At 39.1% G+C, this 20992-nt stretch overlaps 4 protein-coding genes across 9 annotated transcripts; 2 read left to right on the top strand and 2 right to left on the bottom strand.

Annotated features, from left to right (window-relative positions):
• The first annotated feature begins 295 nt into the window (after positions 1–295).
• LOC122032744 lies at positions 296–7321 on the top strand. 3 transcript variants are annotated; one of them, XM_042592074.1, is made up of 4 exons: positions 296–573; positions 1551–1903; positions 2011–6539; positions 6633–7321. In XM_042592074.1, coding segments are annotated over exons 2-3 (4491 nt in total). In that variant the 5' UTR covers positions 296–573; positions 1551–1901; the 3' UTR covers positions 6500–6539; positions 6633–7321. The 3 variants fall into 3 exon arrangements, with proteins under 3 accessions (XP_042448008.1, XP_042447994.1, XP_042448001.1); XM_042592060.1 differs by having other exon boundaries at positions 1546–1903; XM_042592067.1 differs by having other exon boundaries at positions 1546–1903; positions 2011–6543.
• An 805-nt stretch (positions 7322–8126) lies between these two features.
• Positions 8127–9454, top strand: LOC122032791 (zinc finger AN1 domain-containing stress-associated protein 12-like). The gene is made up of 2 exons (XM_042592108.1): positions 8127–8800; positions 8892–9454. Exons 1-2 carry the CDS (start codon positions 8696–8698, stop codon positions 9294–9296), a joined length of 510 nt encoding a protein of 169 aa, XP_042448042.1. The 5' UTR covers positions 8127–8695; the 3' UTR covers positions 9297–9454.
• A 195-nt stretch (positions 9455–9649) lies between these two features.
• Positions 9650–13526, bottom strand: LOC122032769 (protein PHOSPHATE STARVATION RESPONSE 3-like). 4 transcript variants are annotated; one of them, XM_042592085.1, is made up of 10 exons: positions 13405–13526; positions 12971–13317; positions 12459–12885; positions 11452–12157; positions 11154–11361; positions 11001–11077; positions 10869–10908; positions 10440–10509; positions 10291–10360; positions 9650–10013 (listed from the first exon to the last, which is right to left on the bottom strand). In XM_042592085.1, the coding sequence occupies exons 4-10, from the start codon at positions 12100–12102 to the stop codon at positions 9882–9884; spliced, it is 1248 nt and encodes a 415-aa protein (XP_042448019.1). In that variant the 5' UTR covers positions 12103–12157; positions 12459–12885; positions 12971–13317; positions 13405–13526; the 3' UTR covers positions 9650–9881. The 4 variants fall into 4 exon arrangements, with proteins under 4 accessions (XP_042448019.1, XP_042448015.1, XP_042448023.1 ...); XM_042592081.1 differs by lacking the exon at positions 12459–12885 and having other exon boundaries at positions 12924–13317; XM_042592089.1 differs by lacking the exon at positions 12459–12885 and having other exon boundaries at positions 11001–11074; positions 12924–13317.
• Positions 13527–14085: 559 nt separating this feature from the next.
• Positions 14086–18315, bottom strand: LOC122032733 (serine/threonine-protein kinase STY13-like). The gene is made up of 3 exons (XM_042592054.1): positions 18144–18315; positions 16936–17980; positions 14086–14741 (listed from the first exon to the last, which is right to left on the bottom strand). The coding sequence occupies exons 2-3, from the start codon at positions 17838–17840 to the stop codon at positions 14405–14407; spliced, it is 1242 nt and encodes a 413-aa protein (XP_042447988.1). The 5' UTR covers positions 17841–17980; positions 18144–18315; the 3' UTR covers positions 14086–14404.
• Positions 18316–20992: the final 2677 nt, after the last annotated feature.

The following is a 20992-nucleotide window of genomic DNA, read 5'->3' as shown; positions in this document are numbered from 1 at the left end:
TCTTTTTGATATTTTATATTATTTTATTTTGATAAAAAATAAGTTTGCGGCTCGGTGTTGGGTCTTTTACAGTTTGCCCTCTGGATTTTGGAAAATAACAGTTTAACCCATTGTGAGGGTGATTTACTCATTTACCCTCGAAGAGAACCAGAATTTCGGATCGGGGCGGGTCCAATTTAGCGGGTCGGGTGTTGCAGACCCGGACGCTTGACGGGTCACGGGCACACCTCCTCTGGTACCGGCCGCTACCATCCAACAAAACGGCACGGCGTCATCTTCCTTTCGATCTTCTCTCTTTTTCTTTCCACTTCTCCCGTTGCCCAAAGTGCTCCCATTTCGTCAGATCGCGAAACCCTCGACGCAATTTGCCGTTCCCGATACGTTCCATCTCGCAATCCGTAGATTTCCCTCCAGTTTCTCGTGTCCGATCCTTCTTCCGATCTCTCCTTCTGCTTCGGAGTTGGATTCCCGTACGAGCCGAATTAGGGTTTCTCATCTCGAGCCTGTATCGAGGATCCCGCTGGTAGAGGGGCGCGCAGAGGTCGGATCTGAATCCCGTCCCGGTGTCCAGAGGTTCGTTATAGAGTTTGACTCTGTGCACTTATTCTCTCCTTCCCGGCGATGGCCGGTACTAAAGATGAATTTTTTTCTTCCTTTGTGTTCTTGATCCGTGCCGTCTTTTGTGTGAGTTCTTTGTGGGAAAATTTCTAATTTCTGATTTGATTGTTGCTATATTGTTGTGTTATTGTTAATTTTCATCACTTTCCCCCCTTATTCGGCTATTTTTTTAGAGCTGTGGTTGCCGTGGAATTTTTGAGAAATTTGGCATGTTTTATATTGAGAATGGTTGTTCGATTTCTGCAACTTAAATCATCCGTCATGATGATTGCTCTGGTTTGAACACTCGGGCCTAATTAACAGAGACGGGTAATCATGTTGCCTCAAACTTGATCTTTTAGTCGTGAGAGTAAACTTGCTGAAATTTTTATGGTTTTGTTTCTTTTATAACGTTGGGATGAACTTTAGGTAGAATTCCATTTGGGTAGGATACTGTTTGGATAAAATTTATCATGATGGTTGCTTACAAGTTCAATATAGTTCTGTTGCTTGTATTATTTCTTTCCATATACTTCCATTACATCTGGCCATCAATAGGTATGTCTTTATTCATTTTAAGGAAGAAAACTAGATTTTTTAAGTTTGTGAATGACATATAAGGATTTATTAGAGGATTTATGTTTGGAGTTCGGGAAAGAGGTGTGTTCAATTTGACCTATGATTTTCGACAGCAAGTAGTGAATGTTTCTCCCTGTAATCACTGGAATTCTGTTTGGTCGCTGTTTTATTTTTAATTTCGATACTTATTTTAGACAGTTGCCGCTGATCTGTAATTCAGATCTTGAATTGTGAAATAGGAAGTAGTTTGACTGCTTTAATTAATGATGGTGACTTCTTAATTTATGTAGGTATGTTTCATTACTAATATCCATCTATTCTTTTGTGCCACATAACTCATCTTAATTTTATCAAATTCTTTCCTTGCAGGATAGACGGGAAATTTGAATAGGTGATCATGCTCTTCTCCAAGGAAGAAGTGAATCACCTATTTTTTAAATAATACCTTGGTTTCTTGCAAGCGAAGATCACTTTAAGTTACATGTTATTTGTTGCTGAGACAAAGCTTGCATAAGTTTAATTGCTTGAAGCTGCTTCAAATGAGAGTTTTATGCATTCAACAAGGATACGATTCCTATGTCTTCCAAAAAATTACATAAATCTTTTTTCTATGGATCCCCATCACAACAGACATTGAGCTGACGTTGGGATATCTTCATTTGTATATTAAGTATATGACATTACTAACATGTGTTTGTGGTGGTTAACTGATCAAGAGAATAGCAATGTGAGTTTTGTGCCATTCTGATATTCCTTCTCTCTGTGCCATTAGTTGTTTTTCCTCTTTTGTTGTATTGTCTAGTCTGACTGGTAATTGCTGCCTCGTCATCTTAGGAATCTCAGAGAGGAAGTAGACCAGCTTTTGGGCAAAACACGACCAGAAATGCATGCAGGAATACAATCTGGTGGAAGGTCACCTAAACCAATTGATAGTCTGACAAGCACTCAGCTGAAAACTGGCTCTGATAGTGTACGAACTACTGGATCATCTCTCCATTCTCACTCAAAGGGGAAGAGGAAGGATAGAATTGATCATGGTACAGAGCTCATCAAGAGTGAGTGTTCCTCTAAACCAGACGATGATTCTTTTAGCTTTAAAACAGAGAATATGGCAAAGGCAGAGATAGTCAAAATTACAGATAAAGGTGGACTTGTAAGCTCTGAAGGAGTGGAGAAATTGGTGAATCTCATGCATCTTGATAAAACCGAGAAGACAATGAATGTAACTGTGCGAACACTAGTTGCTGATGTTATCACAGCTACTGATCGGTATGATTGCCTTATTAGGTTTGTTCAGCTTCGAGGCCTATTGATCTTGGATGAATGGCTTCAGGAGGTTCACAAATCTAAGACCAGTGATGGTGTTAGTCCCAAAGAAAGTGATAAAACAATTGAAGAGCTACTCTTGTCTCTTCTTCGCGCCCTTGCAAAATTGCCAGTGAACCTTAATGCTCTGCAGACTTGCAATATTGGTAAATCTGTTAATAATTTACGGAGCCATAAGAACCTTGAGATACAGAAGAAAGCTAGGGGTCTTATTGACACATGGAAGAAACGGGTTGATGCAGAAATGACGAAGATCAATGATGCAAAATTTGTGACATCAAACCAACCTGTTTGGCAAGTAAAACCGGGTTCTTCTGATGCTTCCCATGCAGGGAATCGGCGCACTGCTGTAACTGAGGTGCCTACAAAGACTCATGTTAGTCAGTTTTCATCATCTAAAACAACATCTTTCAAGTCTGGCCATTCAGATGCTACTGTAAAGTCGTCTTCATTGACACAAGGCTCCTTGAAAGTTGGATCAGCTTTAGTAATATCTTCTGGTGTTGGCTTGAAGGACTCATCTGGCAAAGCTGCTGCTAACACTGGGAGTACAGATGTGCCATCAGTTGCTGCAAAGGAGGAGAAGAGCAGTAGTTCTAGTCAATCCCAGAACAATAGCCAGACATATTCAAGTGATCATACTAAGACAGTGGGAAGTTCGCAGAAGGAACACGCAAGAAGTTCAAGTCCTGGTTCTGTAAATTTTGCTAAGGCTGCTGGGAGTTCATCTCATCCTCGAAGATCTGGCAATGGGGTTTCTGGAACAACTATATCGGGGGCACATAAAGAAATTCATCTAAGTAAATCTGGTTCCCTTGGTAGGGCTAAAACACAGGAAAAATCATCACAAACAGGTATATTTTGTGAAAAGTCAATTGATATGCCCATATCAGAGCATGGAAATAAGCAAAGGCTCATTGTAAAGTTGCCTAGCCATGTTCGAAGCCCTGAAAGAAGTGCAACTGGGGGTTCAATTGAGGATTCCACCGTGACAGGCAGTGGAGCATCATCTCCTTGTGTCTCAGACAAACATGAGCAAGGTTATCGTAAGGTGAAATCAAGGAGCGAAACTCATTGGTCTAATATTTCCAGAGATTCCAATAAAGAATCACGGCAGAGCAATGATGCCAATGATCAGCCAGTTGGATCTGGAGGTCTCAGATCACCTGGTGCCGACGAATCACACCTCAAGAGTGCCAAGGAAACTGGTAAGGATGTAGAGTCTGCAAAAGCTTTGTGTTCATCATCTGGAAATGAAAAGGGAATTTCCTCAGCTGAACCCAGGATGAGAAGTTCTTTTCGTTCTATAAATGCCTTAATTGAAAGTTGCATTAGGTATTCTGAACCTAGTACACCTATAGCCACTGAAGATGATAATGGGATGAATTTACTTGCTAGTGTGGCAGCTGGAGAAATCTCCAAATCTGACTTGAATTCCCCTAATGTCTCGCATGGAACTTCACCTGCATTGGAGGATGTATCAACAGAGGCCAAGTTGAAATTGTCAAGTGAAGGGGGTGTTGTCCATAGTCCAAAATCAATGTTAAGTGATGGTGATATTGCACAGAGGCATGTTTGCTATAATGGAGCTGTTGTCACAGATGTCAGCAAGCAAGATAAGGGTGCTGGTTCCATCTTAAACAAGGATGCTTCATACTCCAATGAGTCCATCTTTCCTGGAAACAATGAAACTACTGCCACATTGCAGGAAAATAAATTGCTAGGTGGCCAAGGTGAACAATCTCATACTGCTGCAAATTTCCATAAATCTGAAGACTCTTGCATTAATTCTGAGAAAAAGAAAGAAGAAGAAAGAGGTGGAAGAACTCTCTCTGAGTCTGAATCTGCTGATCCGGTGAAACACGATACTGAAGGAACCTCTCAGCTGGAAGAAAAACTGACTACTGATAGAGAAGTCATAGAGCAGTTCACAGATTGCAAACTCGAAGAAAGAAGCACATCAACAGATGAAAGCAAGCCTGTTGATTGCACTCATCCAAACATAGATAAAGATGTGTGTCCATCAGAAGTTGCTACCCGAGATGGGCATCGGCTTGCATTAGCTGCTTCAGCCAGTGAAGAATCAGAAAAGTTTGTTGTTGAGGAATCTCAGTCATGTACTGCACCTAAAGAGGTGGCTGAGGTTGCCACCTCATATGAACTGAAGCTACCTATGCAACAAAGTAAAGTAACTATTTCATCAGATAAGTCCAGAACTTCTAAGTCTGATAAAATGGAGAGCAGTGACTCAGAATTAAATGGCAAGCATGAGAACAATAGTTCTGTTCTGCCTAAACTTGATGAATCAGCAAGGCAATCAACAAGCTCTACTGGCATTGCGGGAGGTAATGATGATTCGAAGATGGAGGAAGCTCAAGAAAGTGCACCTGTGGGATTAGCCAATCAGGTAGAGCCAACAAGTTGCTTGACCCCAGAAATCAAGCATGGATTAAAGCATGAAGGCTCTTTGTCATCCAGGGCTGTAGAGGATGTTCATGTGGATTTTTCACCACCTACAGAGACTTCATCTGCTGTCTTACCTGCAGCAGATTCAGCTAAGCTTGACTTTGATTTGAATGAAGGCATCATTGGGGATGATGGACACCAAGTTGAGGCTGCTGTTTCAGTTGCAACAGTTAGTCCCTCTACCACGCATGTGCCTATTCCCTCTCCTTTTACAATTCCCATGTCAAATGGTTTACCTGCTCAAATAACAGTTGCTGCAGCTGCCAAGGGGCCTTTTCTGCCACCTGAAAACTTAATGAAGAATAAGGGTGAGGCCGGGTGGAAAGGCTCTGCTGCTACAAGTGCCTTTCGGCCTGCAGAACCACGAAAAGTTATGAAAATGGCACACAATACTTCTGAGATACCATCATCTAATTCTTCTGGAAAGCAGTGCCATACGCTACTTGATTTTGATCTGAATGAACCTGATGAAAGAGTTCTGGAAGACATGGCCACTTGCAGCTCTTCCAAGTGTAGAGGCACTGAACTGGGGACAGAAAGCAATCTCAATATACCTGCACGGATTTTTGGGGGACTTAATCTTGATTTAAATAGAATTGATGAAACAGAAAATGGGCAGTCCTTCTCAAGCATCTCCTGTCGACAGGATGTTCCACTTTTGGCTGCAGCACCTGCATTGACAGAATTTCCTAATAGGGAAACCAATATGTTGAGGGATTTTGATTTAAATAATGGACCAGGACTAGATGAAATTTCTGCTGAATCTCTAACCAGGAGCCAAAATATGAAAACTGCTAGTAGCTTGCCGTTTCTTTTTCCAGTTAGTAACATCAGAATGAACACTAATGAATTAGGAAGTGTATCATCATGGTTCCCCCCTGGTAGTTCTTACCCTGCTGTAGCTATGCCATCTTTCTTGTCCAACAGAGAGCAGCTTTACCCAATTGTTGCAGCTCCTGGAGCCCAGAGAACTTTGGGGCCAGTGACACCTAGTGGCCCTTTTGGCAGTGATGTTTACAGAGGTCCTGTCATTTCATCGTCTCTGCCAATGGGATTCACTCCTGCAGCATTTCCTTATCCTGGCTTCACCTATGGTTATAATTTTCCACTTCCAGCAACTTCTTTTTCAGGTGGGTCAACAACCTATGCTGAGTCTTCATCCAGTATTGCTTCAGGTTTTCATGCCATGCCTTCACCACTCGTTGGACCTGCTGGAACTGTTTTATCCAATTATCGAAAGCCTCACTTGGCGAGTCTTCCAGAGGGCAGCAATGGTAGTGAGTCTGACAATCCTCGGAGATGGATCACACCAAGCCTCGACCTAAATTCAGGCCCAGGGAATATAGATGCAGAAGGCAAAGTTGAGAGATCCAACTTAGCATCAAGACAACTTTTATCCGCCACATCCCAGGGTTTTGCAGAAGAGCAGGTAGGTATGCATACAGTTCCTGCTGGAGGTTTGAAGAGGAAGGAACCTGAAGGAGGCTGGGAAACAGGCAGATCTTCCTATAAGCAACTGTCCTGGCGGTAACCAGAATCGAAGAAGGAAATCATCTGTAGCTGTCCTATGCGTTAGTTACTGTCATTCCTCTCTCTTTTACCATGTGTTGTTGGACCTTCCCACATTCTTATAATTGATTTAGCTTCCACTATTACTGGCTCAGGTTGATTGGAACCCTTTGTAATGGCTTCCACTGTTAATACACGGCAAGCCCAGAGTTACGGACTCTTGTCAAGGATGATACAGGAATCACACACACGGCTCACAATCGCTCATCAATGACATTAGACGGCCATGGAGGACAGTGACAGCCTCATCTGATCTTTTGTTCTGCAAGGCTACCAGGGTCACTGCATCTCAGGTTCCTGCAATGTTAAGATGTGTTCCAAACCTAACTCACGGATAACCAAGTGTGCCATTTTGCCATTCCACCTTTTGTATGTGCAATTCCCCAATTGCATCATCCATTGCCAATGTACTTTTGCATGTTCAGTGAAGTTATATTCCATGTTAACTTAGATTATGATCAGTTTGCAACAGCTCTACTGGCTTGAGTCGTGATGCTTTGCAGGTCCTTGCATGAAATATCCTGTTCAAGTTTTGTCACATGAAATATGATTAATCAGTTGCAGAGCTACCACCTAGTCTTGTTATCTTCCAGACTTTTGCAACTTCTTGTTTCGTATTGAAGAGGTCGGTCAACATATGTAAATGATTATATTAGGTTGAAATTTGCCTCTTACTGTGATGGTTAATGCATTCGATTATGCTTTGTTAGCCTGTATTAGCCTTGTAATGTTTCGATTAAGTCTATGTTAGCCTTGCAAGTGGAATTTCTTGTTTGTGCTGGAAGAGATGCTTGTATGTGATTGATAATTTTAGGTTGCAATTAGCCGTTGCTGTGATGACATTTGGTTCTGTTTCAGTTTGTCCACTATATGTAATTAACAATTTTAGATCGAACTTTCCATTTTTTTTACAGAGTTAATTTATAGACGGTCAAGTGGAACTTTCCCTTTTTCTTTAAAAAAAAAAAAAAAATTAATCAAGTTGGGTAACGTTGAGTCTGAGGTAATCAGTTAGGTTCTATAGAAATTTTCCACCGACCATCAGGTTAAATTGAAAAGTGCTCGCAGCGGACGGTCCAGGAGTCCAGTATTTTTTAATTCCGTGTCTCATTTGAATTTTTTTTTTTTACAAATTCATCATAGTTAGGACTAGAATCATAGATGTTTGGATGATAATTTGGGTATCCTATCGTTCCATCATAGCTCAGAAGCTTTCCCTTTTCCCTTTAGCTGTTATGGATAGTGTGTTCGATTGCTGAATACTACTTATTCTACTCTTTGAGTTCTTTTGAAAACACCAAGCCCAAACTCTTGACAGTTTGATGGTTAAAACACACATCAATATAGGCCCCGTTTGGTAGGGGTGATAGGATTAAGATTATATTTTCAAAAAGTAAATAATATGTTGTTTGGTAGGGTGGGTTAAGGATAGGATTAGGATGGATTGAGAGTGGGATTCATAATCCCTAGGCATGAGGAGGAATTATTAATCCTACCTCCAATCCCATTCTATCAATCCATTTCTAATCCTATCACCTCTACCAAATGGAGCCATAAAGTATAAGAATGAATTTACACTGGTTAAGAGCCCTGATCCTCTCAAAGATATTGCTAATATTGCACTTGGAAATAACTTTGAGTCTGTAATTGACATGTCTACAGGCTGGTGAGAATAAACGCAGGTTTGTGAGCTGCTCAGGTTGGCTGGCGGGTCAAGTACTAGACAACTGCTGTATAATTCAAATGAAGGGTAAATTTCCTGAACATTTTGTCGCAGCAAGCAATTAATAATGAGTTAGACGCATAAAAATCCGACCCGTTTTTCCGGCAGCGAAACGGGCCGATCCAGATCCTGATCCATGAGACCAGGATCCCAAAACTTGCATTTCTCTCGTAGACGCCTTTTAAACTTACCAGCGTAACAATCGGCCTGCATCGCACGCTGTCGTCCGTCTTCCTCTCCAACGGAGTAGGGACGTCAGCGAGGAAACTCTAGACTTCGCTGGAACCTTCCACGGTGGCTGCCGACGCGGAATTCAAACCAACGCGACTTGCTCTCCAAGCCAATAAGGAGCCTATAAATACCTCTCCGATTCATGAATCTCATATCTTTGCTTCCGAGGAAGAAGAGAAGAGGAGGCGAGAGAGATCGATCGCTATGGGAAGAGGAACGGAGGCGTTTCCTGATCTGGGAGAGCACTGCGAGCACGAAGACTGCAGCCAACTCGATTTCCTGCCCTTCACTTGCGATGGCTGCAACAAGGTGCGCAATCAACCCTAAATCCCTCCTTTCCCTTCAAAAATCCCTCTCCGAATCACCGATTTGGTGAACCCTCGTCATCACCTTCCCTCAGGTCTTCTGCTTGGAGCACAGGACATACAAAGGCCACGACTGCCCCAACGCGGAACAGCACAGCCGGATCGTGGTGGTGTGCGAGGACTGCTCCATGTCCATGGATAAGATGGCGGGCGAGGAGGCGGCGGCGATCCTGGAGCGGCACAGGAGCTCCGGGTCCTGCGATCCGGCCAGGAAGAGGAAGGCCAAGTGCCCCGTGAAGCGCTGCCGAGAGGTGCTCACCTTCTCCAACACCAGCACCTGCCATGTCTGCAACCTGAGGACTTGCCTCCGGCACAGGTACGCTACCGACCACGGCTGCAAGCCATTACTCCGCTTGCCGCCGGCGGCGAGGAATGGAATGGCTTGCAGAGATAAAAACAGCAGCCTGCCGCATTCTCCTCCGTCCATTAGAGCTTATTGAGGGATGGTAGTTGCGTGCGGTGGATTTGCTTGTGGTTTGGGGGGCATTTGATCTGTATACTAATAATTGAGATGGAAATAAGAGGTGAAAAATTCGTGTGTGAAGTTGTACTGACCGGATGATCATTTCAAGAAATAGTTCATATTATTTCAACAATACACACTGAAGTGTCCTAGTAAAAGAATTGAATCCTGTGGTTGATACCAACAATTGAATTTCTGTATTTTTTCTACTTCCATTTGCTCAAAAATAAAAGAGCTGCCCCCTTGTTCAATAATAATGAGATCTCCATTGCAAAATCCATTATATACAGAACTTTTTATATTTCATAATTTTAACTTGTTTGTAGTTGCTTATCCAGAACATATACACTTGTTTTTTAAAACACATTATACAATTTTATATAGACAAAAAATTTAAAATTAGTGCACAACTATGGACATCTTTACAGAATTTTGTTTAATAATTGACTAAGAATAATGCATGGATACATCACCTCCACTCCAATCCTCCATGCCCAACACCACCAGGAAATCAATGAAAAAGGCATCAATAAACACGAGAAACAATTTGGTTGCAGAGATTTTAGGAAGGCCCTTGCTGCTCAATTTCCAGTTCTTCTACCGACTCGTAGTTGTTTGCCTTTAGCTGCTCTTCTATGATCTGCTGCAAGTACTTGGCATTTTCCTCGATACGTAGCTGAAGTTCTCGTTGAACCTTCGAAAAAAAAAAACAGGGTTCAGAGTGAGCGAGAATAGTAGAACTTGGACATTCGCCGCCAAGTCTCATTTTCAAAATGATAGTAAAAGAGCATACAATGGCAAAACTACATTCCTCCCTTGTAGCTCTGGGTTCTAAGAATTTATATCAAAACATCCAAAACAAACCATTTAACTTGATACTGTCAGCTAGAATTAGTCACCGACGATGTAATGTTGTATAAAAAATGGTATGCATGAATTCTACTAAGAAATTTCCATTCATGTCTTTTGACCTTTAGTTGTTCGTGCAGCTGCTTTTGAACCTCAATTTGCAGCCGTAGAGCCTCTGTAACTTCTTTGCTCCTATCATTGAGACAACATTACCCGCGAAAAAGGAGAATATAGTGCAAGTGCTTAATTCAGAGAGGCAAATAAGGGGTACCTCTTCGTGGCCAAGTCACTGTCATCATTTGTTGGCGGCGCCTTGTCTTCAATACATGAAGTTTTTTTCTCTGAACAAACAGGTAAACACATACATATTAGATCAATCAATAAAGTATATGAATTCGACAAAGGATTAGTATGCGATGGAAAGATACATAATGAATGTATGCATCCATTGGCATAGCCAATACACCGCCTTGTGTATTGGCACCATTCGTTCCAAGATTAGATTTGAAAGCATGAATGTGAATTATCAGCTGGATATTGTATGAACAAATGATCAATATATTAGTTCATCTAGTTGGTCATTCATTCACAATCATTCTCAATTATGATTAAGTTTAGAACTGCCAATTTAGCTAAAACATCCTTAACCGTGTGCCTAAACAGCACACCATATGCATAATTGCTTTGTTGTTTAAATTACCTTCTTTCTTCTGGAGGACGTATTTAGCAAGTCGATATTTCTGGAAGTCATTGAAGCAAAAAAAAAAAAAAAATGCCATCAGGAATATACTCTTAAGTAAAAACAATTCAAAATCTTATTTCCTTTGATCACCTGCAAATGGCTCTTTACTTGGTAAATCGTCAAACCTTCCACATTCATAAGCTTTAGAATGCCCTTTGGAGTTGCTTCTGTGCCCGAGAGTGTGCATTATTGAATAAGATTAGTAAATTGGTCCAACTATGCGAAACACAATAGAGTTCTTACTCTCAGCTCCATCCAGCTTGTTGACTGCTTCCACAAATCTATCATGGAGCTCCAAGGTCCATCTTAGTCTTTTTTTATTTGGAGCTGAAATTGAGGGGGAAGGAGATGAATGCAATTGGACTTCAGCAGGAGACGTTAAGGGCTCAGCATTTTTGTTGTAGTTGGAAGGTAACGGAGTAGATGTGACCTGCGGTTGGTCATATATGTCCTAGACATAGAAACAAGTTAAGGTAGAAAATTGGACATTAAATAACATAAGAGTTAAAGAAGAAAAAATAGAGGCAACAAGGGTACTCACATTTAAACAATGGCTTTCCCCATTGTCAGTGATGGCAATACCAAGTTGTTCCGACAAGATTTGCAATTCCATTTGCTCAGTAAATGCAAAGTCATTGTAAAAATAATTTTCTCCCTGAATGCTACCATCTGAAGCATCTCCACACAAATAAGCGAAATCCATTGTCAAATCATCTGTGTGTTCACCCTTGCCACTCGCATTGCCACTCGACAACATTGATGAGTTAGAAGACTGAACAGCTGTGTTCTGCGGTTTACATTCCACAAATTGAGGAAGGAAGTGTGAGTTACTTAGTTTTCCACAAGAGTCTGAGATTCTGGTCGGCGAAGAGATGAGACTCGCATGAAGTGTAGGTGAATTGGTGAAACTGTTATCTGAATATTGTGGTTGAGATCCACAAGATAAAGTACCTTCTGATTCAGACTCTTGGTTTGATTTCAAAGGCATAGGAACATAGTCAAGGATGTCTGATGAATTTAGCAGCACAGTTGACGTGCAGGAGGTGCTGGCGACGGACGAGCTTTTACCCAACCGTTTATGGCGATCGTTTTGTTTAGGAAACTGAACAACTGAAGATGAAGCATGGAAAGAACGTTTAGCTGCTTCAGGAGAATCATTTGCTTTCACTGCAACCAGATTGTGGCTACTCATGCTTTCGACCAATGCCTCTTACTCAAAAAGCTGTTGAATCGAGTCTTCCTTGAAGCTATGAATATGCAAAAACAACCATGTACTGTTTATGAGCCAACCAACACTGAAAGAGAGAAGAGAGCAAAAATAGCAAATACAATTGCAGGATGATATACAATAGAAATAGGAGGCAATTTTCCTTTCAGTTTAAGAAAGTAATCTTAAATACAGTAGCAGCTTAAGCATTAATATATACATCATCGACTATGGACATGACAGTCATCTAACTTGGCTAAGTTTCTGAAGCAAAATTACTGGGAAGTGACCTTGTAGTCGTGTGTTTTAGTCCTTATTCTCCCCATAGGACAAAAATCTACCTTTTTGGGGTTCCATTAGGATCCCATCTTCCCATTATCACTAAATTATGGTCCTACAGAATGCCTCTCATTCTTCCTTTCCTACACGCAACATCAAAAGAAGATTTTTCATGAACAATTGATCGCAATTGTCTCTCGGTAAACTTGCTGGTTCTTGCATAGAGCATCATACTCATCTATCGGAGTCGTAGCCAAATTGCTATAGCTCATGGGTTTCAAATCAAGAAAGGTTCGGTGGGAAGAAAAACTTGCTAATCCTTTTAGTCACGCAACATCCAAGCAAGATTTTTCATGAACAGTTGAACACAATCGCCTTTCTCCTTGTAAACTTGCTGGTCTATCATAGTCGTAGCAGAATTGCTATGACTCATAGTTTCAGATCGAGAAGGGTTCATAGTGGCAATAAGCTTCGAGATCTCTCAGGAACCTTTAAAAAAACAGAGAGAAAGAATAAGAAAGTCTTACAGTTCTCAGAAGTTGGATCCACAGTTGCACGTGCTGCAAGAACTTACAGAGGGTCGAAATCTCGCAGAAATGAAGACAGAATGCATCTTTTTGTTTTGCTCGCCTTTTTCTTGTACGAAGCAGCCTCGTTTTAATGCCGTTTGCTTCTGCCGCCGTCTCGCCTCTTCCTCCTCACGCAAATGATTGGACTTTGAATGGGGCAGAAAAGAATCCCCTCGCAGATTTCCCCAAAACGCATCCACTTTGACCCTAATATTATAACATCAGGTGCATCTCAGTGGATAAGGATGCGTAAGGAGCAGGCGTTTTCTTGTTCTCTCCTCTCCCTTCTCCATTACTTTATCCAAACAGCATCACAATACGATTGAGCTCGATGAATTCTTTCCTCGTACGACTGGATCACCAGATGGATTAATCATCAATGCACGGTGGCGGCGTATCAGTGGGGGAGAAACTACAACAAAAGAACAAGTAGGCAAACCTTGTGGTGCACTGACAAAAAGCAAATCAAAGCGAAGACGAAGACAAAGACGACGATGGCGATCGCCATTCCGTTGACTCCACGAGACGGCTGGAGCGAGCGAACCGCCGCCAGGATTCTTCGGCTGGATTTAGAATAAAATTTTCAAATTTAAATATATATATATTTTCTTTATTTTTTTTAAACAATAAATCTTATTAAAAATTGACTTTTTTGTTTTTTGTTTGTTTTTTTTTTTTTTTGGCTGGAGACGACTTCACACACTTAGACATGGAATAAATCGAGACTTATAATAGCTATATATTGTGATAACCCTATCCGAATACTTATGTCCTCATGAGGTAATACAGACGGTAGATACATAACATCTTTGATATAATGATGATGCTCTCAGGAGATAATACAGACGGTAGACACATAACATCTTTGATATAATGATGATGCTCTCAGGAAGTAGTACAGACGATAAACGCATGACATCTTTGATATAATGATCAAGAGTTATTGATTCTCAAAAATTGATAACATAAAATTTATCTCACCATATATCTAGCGTCTGTGTATTTATATTTATCTCCCTTATATTCGTGACCTACCTTTTCTATCCAAATACCAACTCATCACAAATAAGTTGATTGATTACGGAATAATATGTTTCGATTGTGTTTATCAACAAAATGGTACTTCAAAGACTGGAGTAACTTTTCGATTTCAATAGAACAACACAGGATCTAGCCTGAATTTTACAAGTCGAGACTACAGTCAATCAAGCAGTGTAGAAATAGTCGAGCTTTAGCTAATAGTTTCGTTTGCGTTCTATATAAACAAAGATCCCAATATCTTATTTCTACTTGGTAGCATCCGAACACATCGACACAAACATTCCCAATCGACACTTTAGACATAGGGGGGAATCGAGCAAAATGCTCCAGTACCGGTACCGGTACCTTGTTGGTTCAAAAGGTATTTTCTACAATTGAGGCACTTCTTGCATACCCTCTCAGTCAATGGCCATTGGCTGTATGCAGCATCTGAAGCGTGCTTTGCGAACAGTGTTTACGATTTCTTGCTGTGCGGTCTCGAGCATTGTGACTATTTCGGTGAAGGAAGGGCGCACGTCAGGGTTGGCATCCCAGCAGCGTCTCATGATTTCACCGAGCGCAGGGAGACAATCCGGTGGTATGTTGGGACGCACTTCCCTGTTTACCACAGCAAAAGCTGCCTGCACGGCTGTCATATTTTGAAACGGAAGCATACCGGTAATGAGCTCCCAGAGAACAATGCCAAAGCTATAAACATCAACTTTCTGATTGTAAGGTCGGTGTTGGATCATTTCTCTGCAAACACAAAGGTGTTTTCACATATAAATTAATCAGCAATCAATGCCATAAAGGATAACATAAAGATACCGGGCATTGTCTGCAATGCAAAGACGATTATGACTACAATAAACAAAGTAAGAGAAAGACGAGACCAACCTAGAAAAGTTAAATTGGCCTATGCGAATGTAAAGATAAATGAACAATGAGATTTTCAGCGGTTATTTAGCAATAGCAAATTTGCATATGTTCAATAAGATGTGGAGTCATGTGAGAGACAAACATACATTTCAATCTACAAAGGCATATGTATTTGCTTATATTTTCCGAGAAGAAATGTGTGAAGTAAGCACATGTCCCAGTTAATCAGTTATACACAGTTGATATGTCGAACATAGGAAATAAGAAATCCATTCCCAGGAAATAAATTCCAAAGGGACGCAGAGTGTAAGCCTACAGAAAGCAGAGTACAGAGATGCAACGTACAACATTTAAGGGCACGAATGAAGAGTATTTGAAGACATAAAGGATGATTTGATATTGAGAAAAAGGAAAACTCTTATTAGTCCAAACTCTAAAAGAAGGAAGTATCCTTGATTAGAAAATGAATTATTCTAATATATTTTTCCGCTCTTGAAGAAGGACGGTATCGAGCATTGAATGAAAGTAGGTTATGATTTCTCAGCAAGCACGGAAGGTTTCCTCTAGAAGTAGGGGTGCAGGACTTGGGAGTAAGAAGGAGCCTTCTAGAATTGTTGTTCTTCTTCACTCGACTCCCACCTCAATCATTCATTGCGACTTTAGCCTACTTGATGATATCCTAATCTTCCTGGGACCCTTGAATAACTCGTTCCAAACTTCAACCAATCAACATGTAAGAATTGACAGATGTCCACTTGCAATAACTAAATTAACTGCCAGAAAAATAATAGTAATAATAACCACAAGCTAGTATTTTTTTAATGGACGCCGAGTAGAAATGTTAAATGGAAAGCACTATAAGAAAACCACATGTGATGAAATAACTCCTAGCCAGAATTTCATACTTCTATAAACATTAGCAATAAAAGTTTGTGCCAAAAAGTACATAATAACTAGAATTTAAATCAAGTTAATATTATTTAAAGCAATCAAAAGTCACAATGTCTTCTTCAGTTCACCTTGTCTAAAAAAGATAGCTACAGATCTTCTTAACAAATTCGGAATGGAATTTAGTTTTTCCTCATTTATCCTCCATAAATGCTAATATCTAATTGCTACTAAAAAATAACCTGAAAATATCAACTTCATGGATGGGAAGCAGTCATCATGGACAAAGTATTAGCGATAGAATGGAAGTACATGCAAGATAATCATCAATAAGGCTATCATTTAAACAAATAATATATCCATCATACAAGATAAATCATAAAAACACATGCACATAAGAAGATGCTTGGATGGCTTGTGCATCTGGACATATAAGAGGTTTCAAGTTCAAATTCTGCATGTAGCCCATTTAGGTATAAACTTTTGTCCTATGGCAGGAAACACATCTATGTACACTGTGTGGTATAATAACATACAATATGAGCACATGATGACAAGAAATTTGCCAACAGTCCCTTAATAAAGGTGCGACAGAGTATCTAACCATCTGGTTGACTAAAAACTGTTTGATGTTGATGATGATTTATAGTAGTAAGCTTCTGAAGACCATGTTGGTCCCTGTTCATAAATTAAAGCTACAAGACCATCGCCTGGTCTACTGTATGACCTTCAATTATAGATCATGTGTATGAATCATGATGCCTCCAAAAAGGCAACTAAAACAAAGGGTTTTGAGAGAATGATTGCCACACAGGTTGAAATATTAGTATCTATCCAGTATGCATTTTTCATAAAAAGAAAAAATTTGAACAACTTGCCCACTTATAATTAATTGTTACTGCTCGTACCATCTTTTTGCATCGGGGAGGAGAAAATAAAGGCTTTAGTACAAACAAATGCCTAAAAATATACTCCATTAATGCATAGCAACATAAGTTTTAACTAGGTTACTAAATTTAGGTAACGACAAATAGCAAACATGAATAAGATGCAGGACAATTTCTTGAAAGTATGGCTAACTGACAAAACAATGAAGAAACCAGGAGCTGCAAATTTATCGCATTTATAGAACTTTTACGATATCTCAAGTTATTAAGAAAATATAAGACGAATGTTTGCATACGGTGCCATCCAACGGTAAGTTCCAGTTTCTGGCGTCATCCCCTCAGTCTTGATCTCAATACGTGCAACTCCAAAGTCAGCAATCTTAATTGATTTGTCCGCAACTATAAGCAGATTGTCAGACTTAAGATCCCTATGTATGAACCCTAGCCCGTGCACATACTCCATACCCTTGGCAATATCTAATGCTTGCTTGACAGCCAGTTTCAGAGGCACTGACCTATTCTGCCTTTTCATGAGAAACTGTCTCACAGATCCTCCCTTGGCATATTCTGTCACAATGCACCAGACCATCGGCTTCCTGCAAGCTCCAATGAACTTCACAATATTTGGGTGCTTGAGATTTGCCAGCATCATAACCTCCTGACCAAATTGTTGCTCCATCAGTTGTGACCTCTGAGGATCGTTCTCTGGCTTTTCCAATAACTTAATAGCAACATCTTCTCCATCATATGTGCCTTTATAAAGTTTCCCAAAAGCACCCTGAGCAAAGGCCATCCCCATATTCAACTTCCTAAGATCAATAGTCCACTCATCATAGTTCTGAAGAGATTCTGTGGGATAACGTGGATCCATCAATGCCTGAGCCAACCCATCGTCATTTATGGCATGGGACACCCTACCAGGTCGCACACTGTGCCCTGCTGATAAGTTGGCAGCGGGAAACAGACGGAGTCCATGACGCAGTATGCCAGTTCTTGAGTTGTTTGATCCGACACTGCTACTTTGAACGGACATAGCAATGGATCCATCCCCAGTGCTCGTCTGCAGGCTTCCGATGCTATCTACAGACATGTTAGAGCCCTCATCAAGCTTCCGGTAGCATCCCAAGTCGTAAAAGCTGTTCCCGACAACATTTACACCACCGCCGCCACTAATAAAGCCAGCAAATTTAGAACCTTCCATCTCTATCCAAACAACGGCGAAATTCCCAAAGTTACTCTCAAACAATTTTCTAATCCACCAGTATTCCACCCAAATACGAGTTATTTAACCATTCCGAACAACTAACGGCGCCAGACCAACCAGTTGCAGTTCGTCGATAACTGTTACATCCAAATAGAAGCCAAAAATAAGACCTAGAGTTTAATCCCTCCCATAAACCAACCAAAAATATCGTTTTTTGAAGCCATCCGAGGCCGAATAACCTCAAAAGCAACATCCGAAGCAGATCAGAACGAAACAAACACCGATTTCGATGATACGTACCTCGATCGAGAGCAGGTTGCGCGGAAGAGAAGATGCAGAGGAGAAAACGGAATAATAAAGGAAGTATGTCGCAGAATGGAATAATAAAGAGGTGGAGGAAGATGACGACGACGAGCACTAGGTCGCAGAGCAAGTCTTCCCTTGCTTTCCCTTCCTATTTATTTATTTCCTTTTTCTTATTCATTTTTTTTCTATCGAGATGAGGAAGTAGCGGTCATGTTATGTCCGCTACTGTGACATGTTATGTGACAGTTATCTCAATATAACGTGTTACATTCACATAAGACTAATGCGTTTGGTTCAAGTTATCATGTATAACCTTGGTTATGTGATTACCAGGTAATCACATAACCAAGGTTATGGGGAATAAAACATAACCAAATGTTGTTTGATTCAACCTCGGTAATGCAACAAAAACTTGTTTGTTTGAAGGTTTTAATGAATACCTTAGTTTAATATTTTACCGTATTACCTTTAGTTACAAAATCAACTATACATATTATTATTATTATTTATTTTTTTTATGTTTTTTTACTTTTCTTTTTCTTGTATATTTTTTTACTTTTTATGTGTTTTTTATTTTTTTTAATGTTTTTAATGTTTTTATATTATTTATATTTATATTTTTTTATATTTTTACATTTTTTAAATTTTAAATTTTATTTATTTATTTTAATTTTTAATGTATTATAAATTTTTTATTTTTTATAAATTTTTTATTTTTTTATTTTTAAATTTTTAAAAAGTTTTAAAATTTTTTTAAATTTTTAAAAAAAATTAAAATTTTTTAAATTTAGAATTTTTATTTTTTATTTTTAAATTTTATATTTTTTTAATTATTTATTTTTAAAAATTTTAACATTTTTTAAACATTTTTTTACATTTTTTAATATTTTTTTTTTACATTTTTTCTCTTTTTTCCATGTTTTTTCTTATCGGAGGGTATTTTTGGTAAAAAAAAATTTGTTAACCCAGAATCAAGAAAAACCTTAATTTTCTGAGGTTTTCCGATTTCGGGCTGCATGACCCTTTTGCTGATGTGTCGGGCATGGAACATTACTCGGGAATTATCGATTACCTAAACCAAACAAGATTTTTGTTGATAACCTTGGATGGATAACCAAGGTTATCAAGAATAACCCCGAACCAAACGCACCCTAAGAGAAAATTTTATGTGCCCCCGCGCTGTTTTGTATATTTCATAAAATGACCCCATAGGTATGAAATTATCATTTTAGCCTTATAGTTTCAATTTAACGTAGAAATATCTCTGTTTTTTTCGTAAATTACAAATTTCTAATAATGGCCATTTTAAAGTCAAAAATTAATAAGTGTCGTAATAATTTTAGTGTATCATTTTTTAAAAAATACTTAAATTAAGTACTTTAATAATTTTTTTTTAATATATAACTTTATTATCCACTAATTATTCTTTTTAAACTTCGCCTCACCAAACACACATTCTGTTATGTGGATTAAAAACACATATCGTAAGTTCACAGGTCAATAATTCAATTTGACTTTATTTTAAATACAACGAAGAGAAAATTTAAGTGATACGATATTTTCAACTAAAAAAGTACATAAATTGACTTCTGTGTCAAATAAATTAATACTAAAAAAGTAGCAGTTGTAGTTTGACTTTGGACCGGTTGCTGGTTCCTGTCCGACCCGCCAACTTTGACGGCGTTGAATGCCACATCACTAGAACGCGCGTTGACAATTATTAGCGCCAGATTGATCATTAATTTTAATCTCCCACGGCTAATCCAGTCAGCCAGGTTACCGCAATCAATCATTAATTTTAACCTCCCACGGTTAATCCAGTCACCCAAGATCCTTTTCATCACAAATTATGATCGAGAGGATGAATCACATAAATTATTGATTGATGGGAATCGATCTCACCTATTTTGATAAAATGAATCTCACATATTTAATAGGTGAGATTCATCGTCATCAATCAATAGATATAGTGGTTCATTCTCTGGACCGTAAATTACGGTCCAGAGGATTTGTGCTCTAATCCAGTCTTCATCCATCAAACAAAAAATTATTGAGGTAAAAAAAATTAATAAATTAGGTAATATCGAATTTGAGATGATCGATTTAGTTCTATGAATATTTTTTTTCGATTATCAAGGTAAATCGAAAAGTACTCACGACGGACAATTCAGAAGTCCAATATTCTATAATTGTATATCTCATTTAGAGAAAAAATTTCTATAAATATATTATAATTAAAATTGAATCTGGATATGTGAGTGACAATTTGATGTCCTTTCACAATCTCCTCCTAAAAAACATCTTTATATTGTTGTTGGTATCATAAATTGACAATATATATTGTAATAGATCATAGATTTATTATTAACATCTAAGAAATACATTGCATGTCATCTGACTTGTTTGGAGGGTTTGAAATGGGAATGAAACTAAATTTGTGATTGGTTTGGGGAAATAAAGGTGGGACCCACGGATTCATTCCTCTAAATAGAGGAATGGGTCATTCCCCACTAATACGAGGGGTATGGGTATTATTCTCATTTCAATAATATTGCAATCATTCCTATATCCTTTCCCATTTTCTTACCCGAACCAAACGCCCCCTGAATATTACTACACTGAATAAAATTCTCTGTAATTTACTAATCACTTCTCCTTCAAATCGTACGAGATACCTTAGACGACAGCCATGTATATCAGTATATGTATTTATCTTCCTCTCTGTTCGTGAGACCGGCTTAATAAAAAACCGCCGTTCCACATTTTTTTTTAATGTTGTTACCACATATTTGCCACAATAAACAATTAATTAATTAACGGCCGGGTTAAAGTTGACCTCATGA

Source organism: Zingiber officinale, chromosome 1A (assembly GCF_018446385.1).
Source record: "Zingiber officinale cultivar Zhangliang chromosome 1A, Zo_v1.1, whole genome shotgun sequence".
Taxonomy (NCBI): domain Eukaryota; kingdom Viridiplantae; phylum Streptophyta; class Magnoliopsida; order Zingiberales; family Zingiberaceae; genus Zingiber; species Zingiber officinale.
The sequence above is the reverse complement of the archived record's forward strand: the minus strand, read 5'-3'. Positions and strand labels throughout refer to the sequence as shown.

Bases quoted from the DNA above. Each gene is read 5' to 3' on its own strand.
- LOC122032791 (XM_042592108.1), top strand. From the start codon at position 8,696: ATGGGAAGAGGAACGGAGGCGTTTCCTGATCTGGGAGAGCACTGCGAG. The intron at 8,801-8,891 runs GTGCGCAATCAA...ACCTTCCCTCAG, and splicing joins CTTGCGATGGCTGCAACAAG to GTCTTCTGCTTGGAGCACAG.
- LOC122032769 (XM_042592081.1), bottom strand. From the start codon at position 12,102: ATGAGTAGCCACAATCTGGTTGCAGTGAAAGCAAATGATTCTCCTGAA. The intron at 11,362-11,451 runs GTGAGTACCCTT...TTCTATGTCTAG, and splicing joins GGGAAAGCCATTGTTTAAAT to GACATATATGACCAACCGCA. The intron at 10,014-10,290 runs GTCAAAAGACAT...TTTTTTTCGAAG, and splicing joins AGCTGCACGAACAACTAAAG to GTTCAACGAGAACTTCAGCT.
- LOC122032733 (XM_042592054.1), bottom strand. From the start codon at position 17,840: ATGGAAGGTTCTAAATTTGCTGGCTTTATTAGTGGCGGCGGTGGTGTA. The intron at 14,742-16,935 runs GTATGCAAACAT...TTGTGTTTGCAG, and splicing joins ACTTACCGTTGGATGGCACC to AGAAATGATCCAACACCGAC.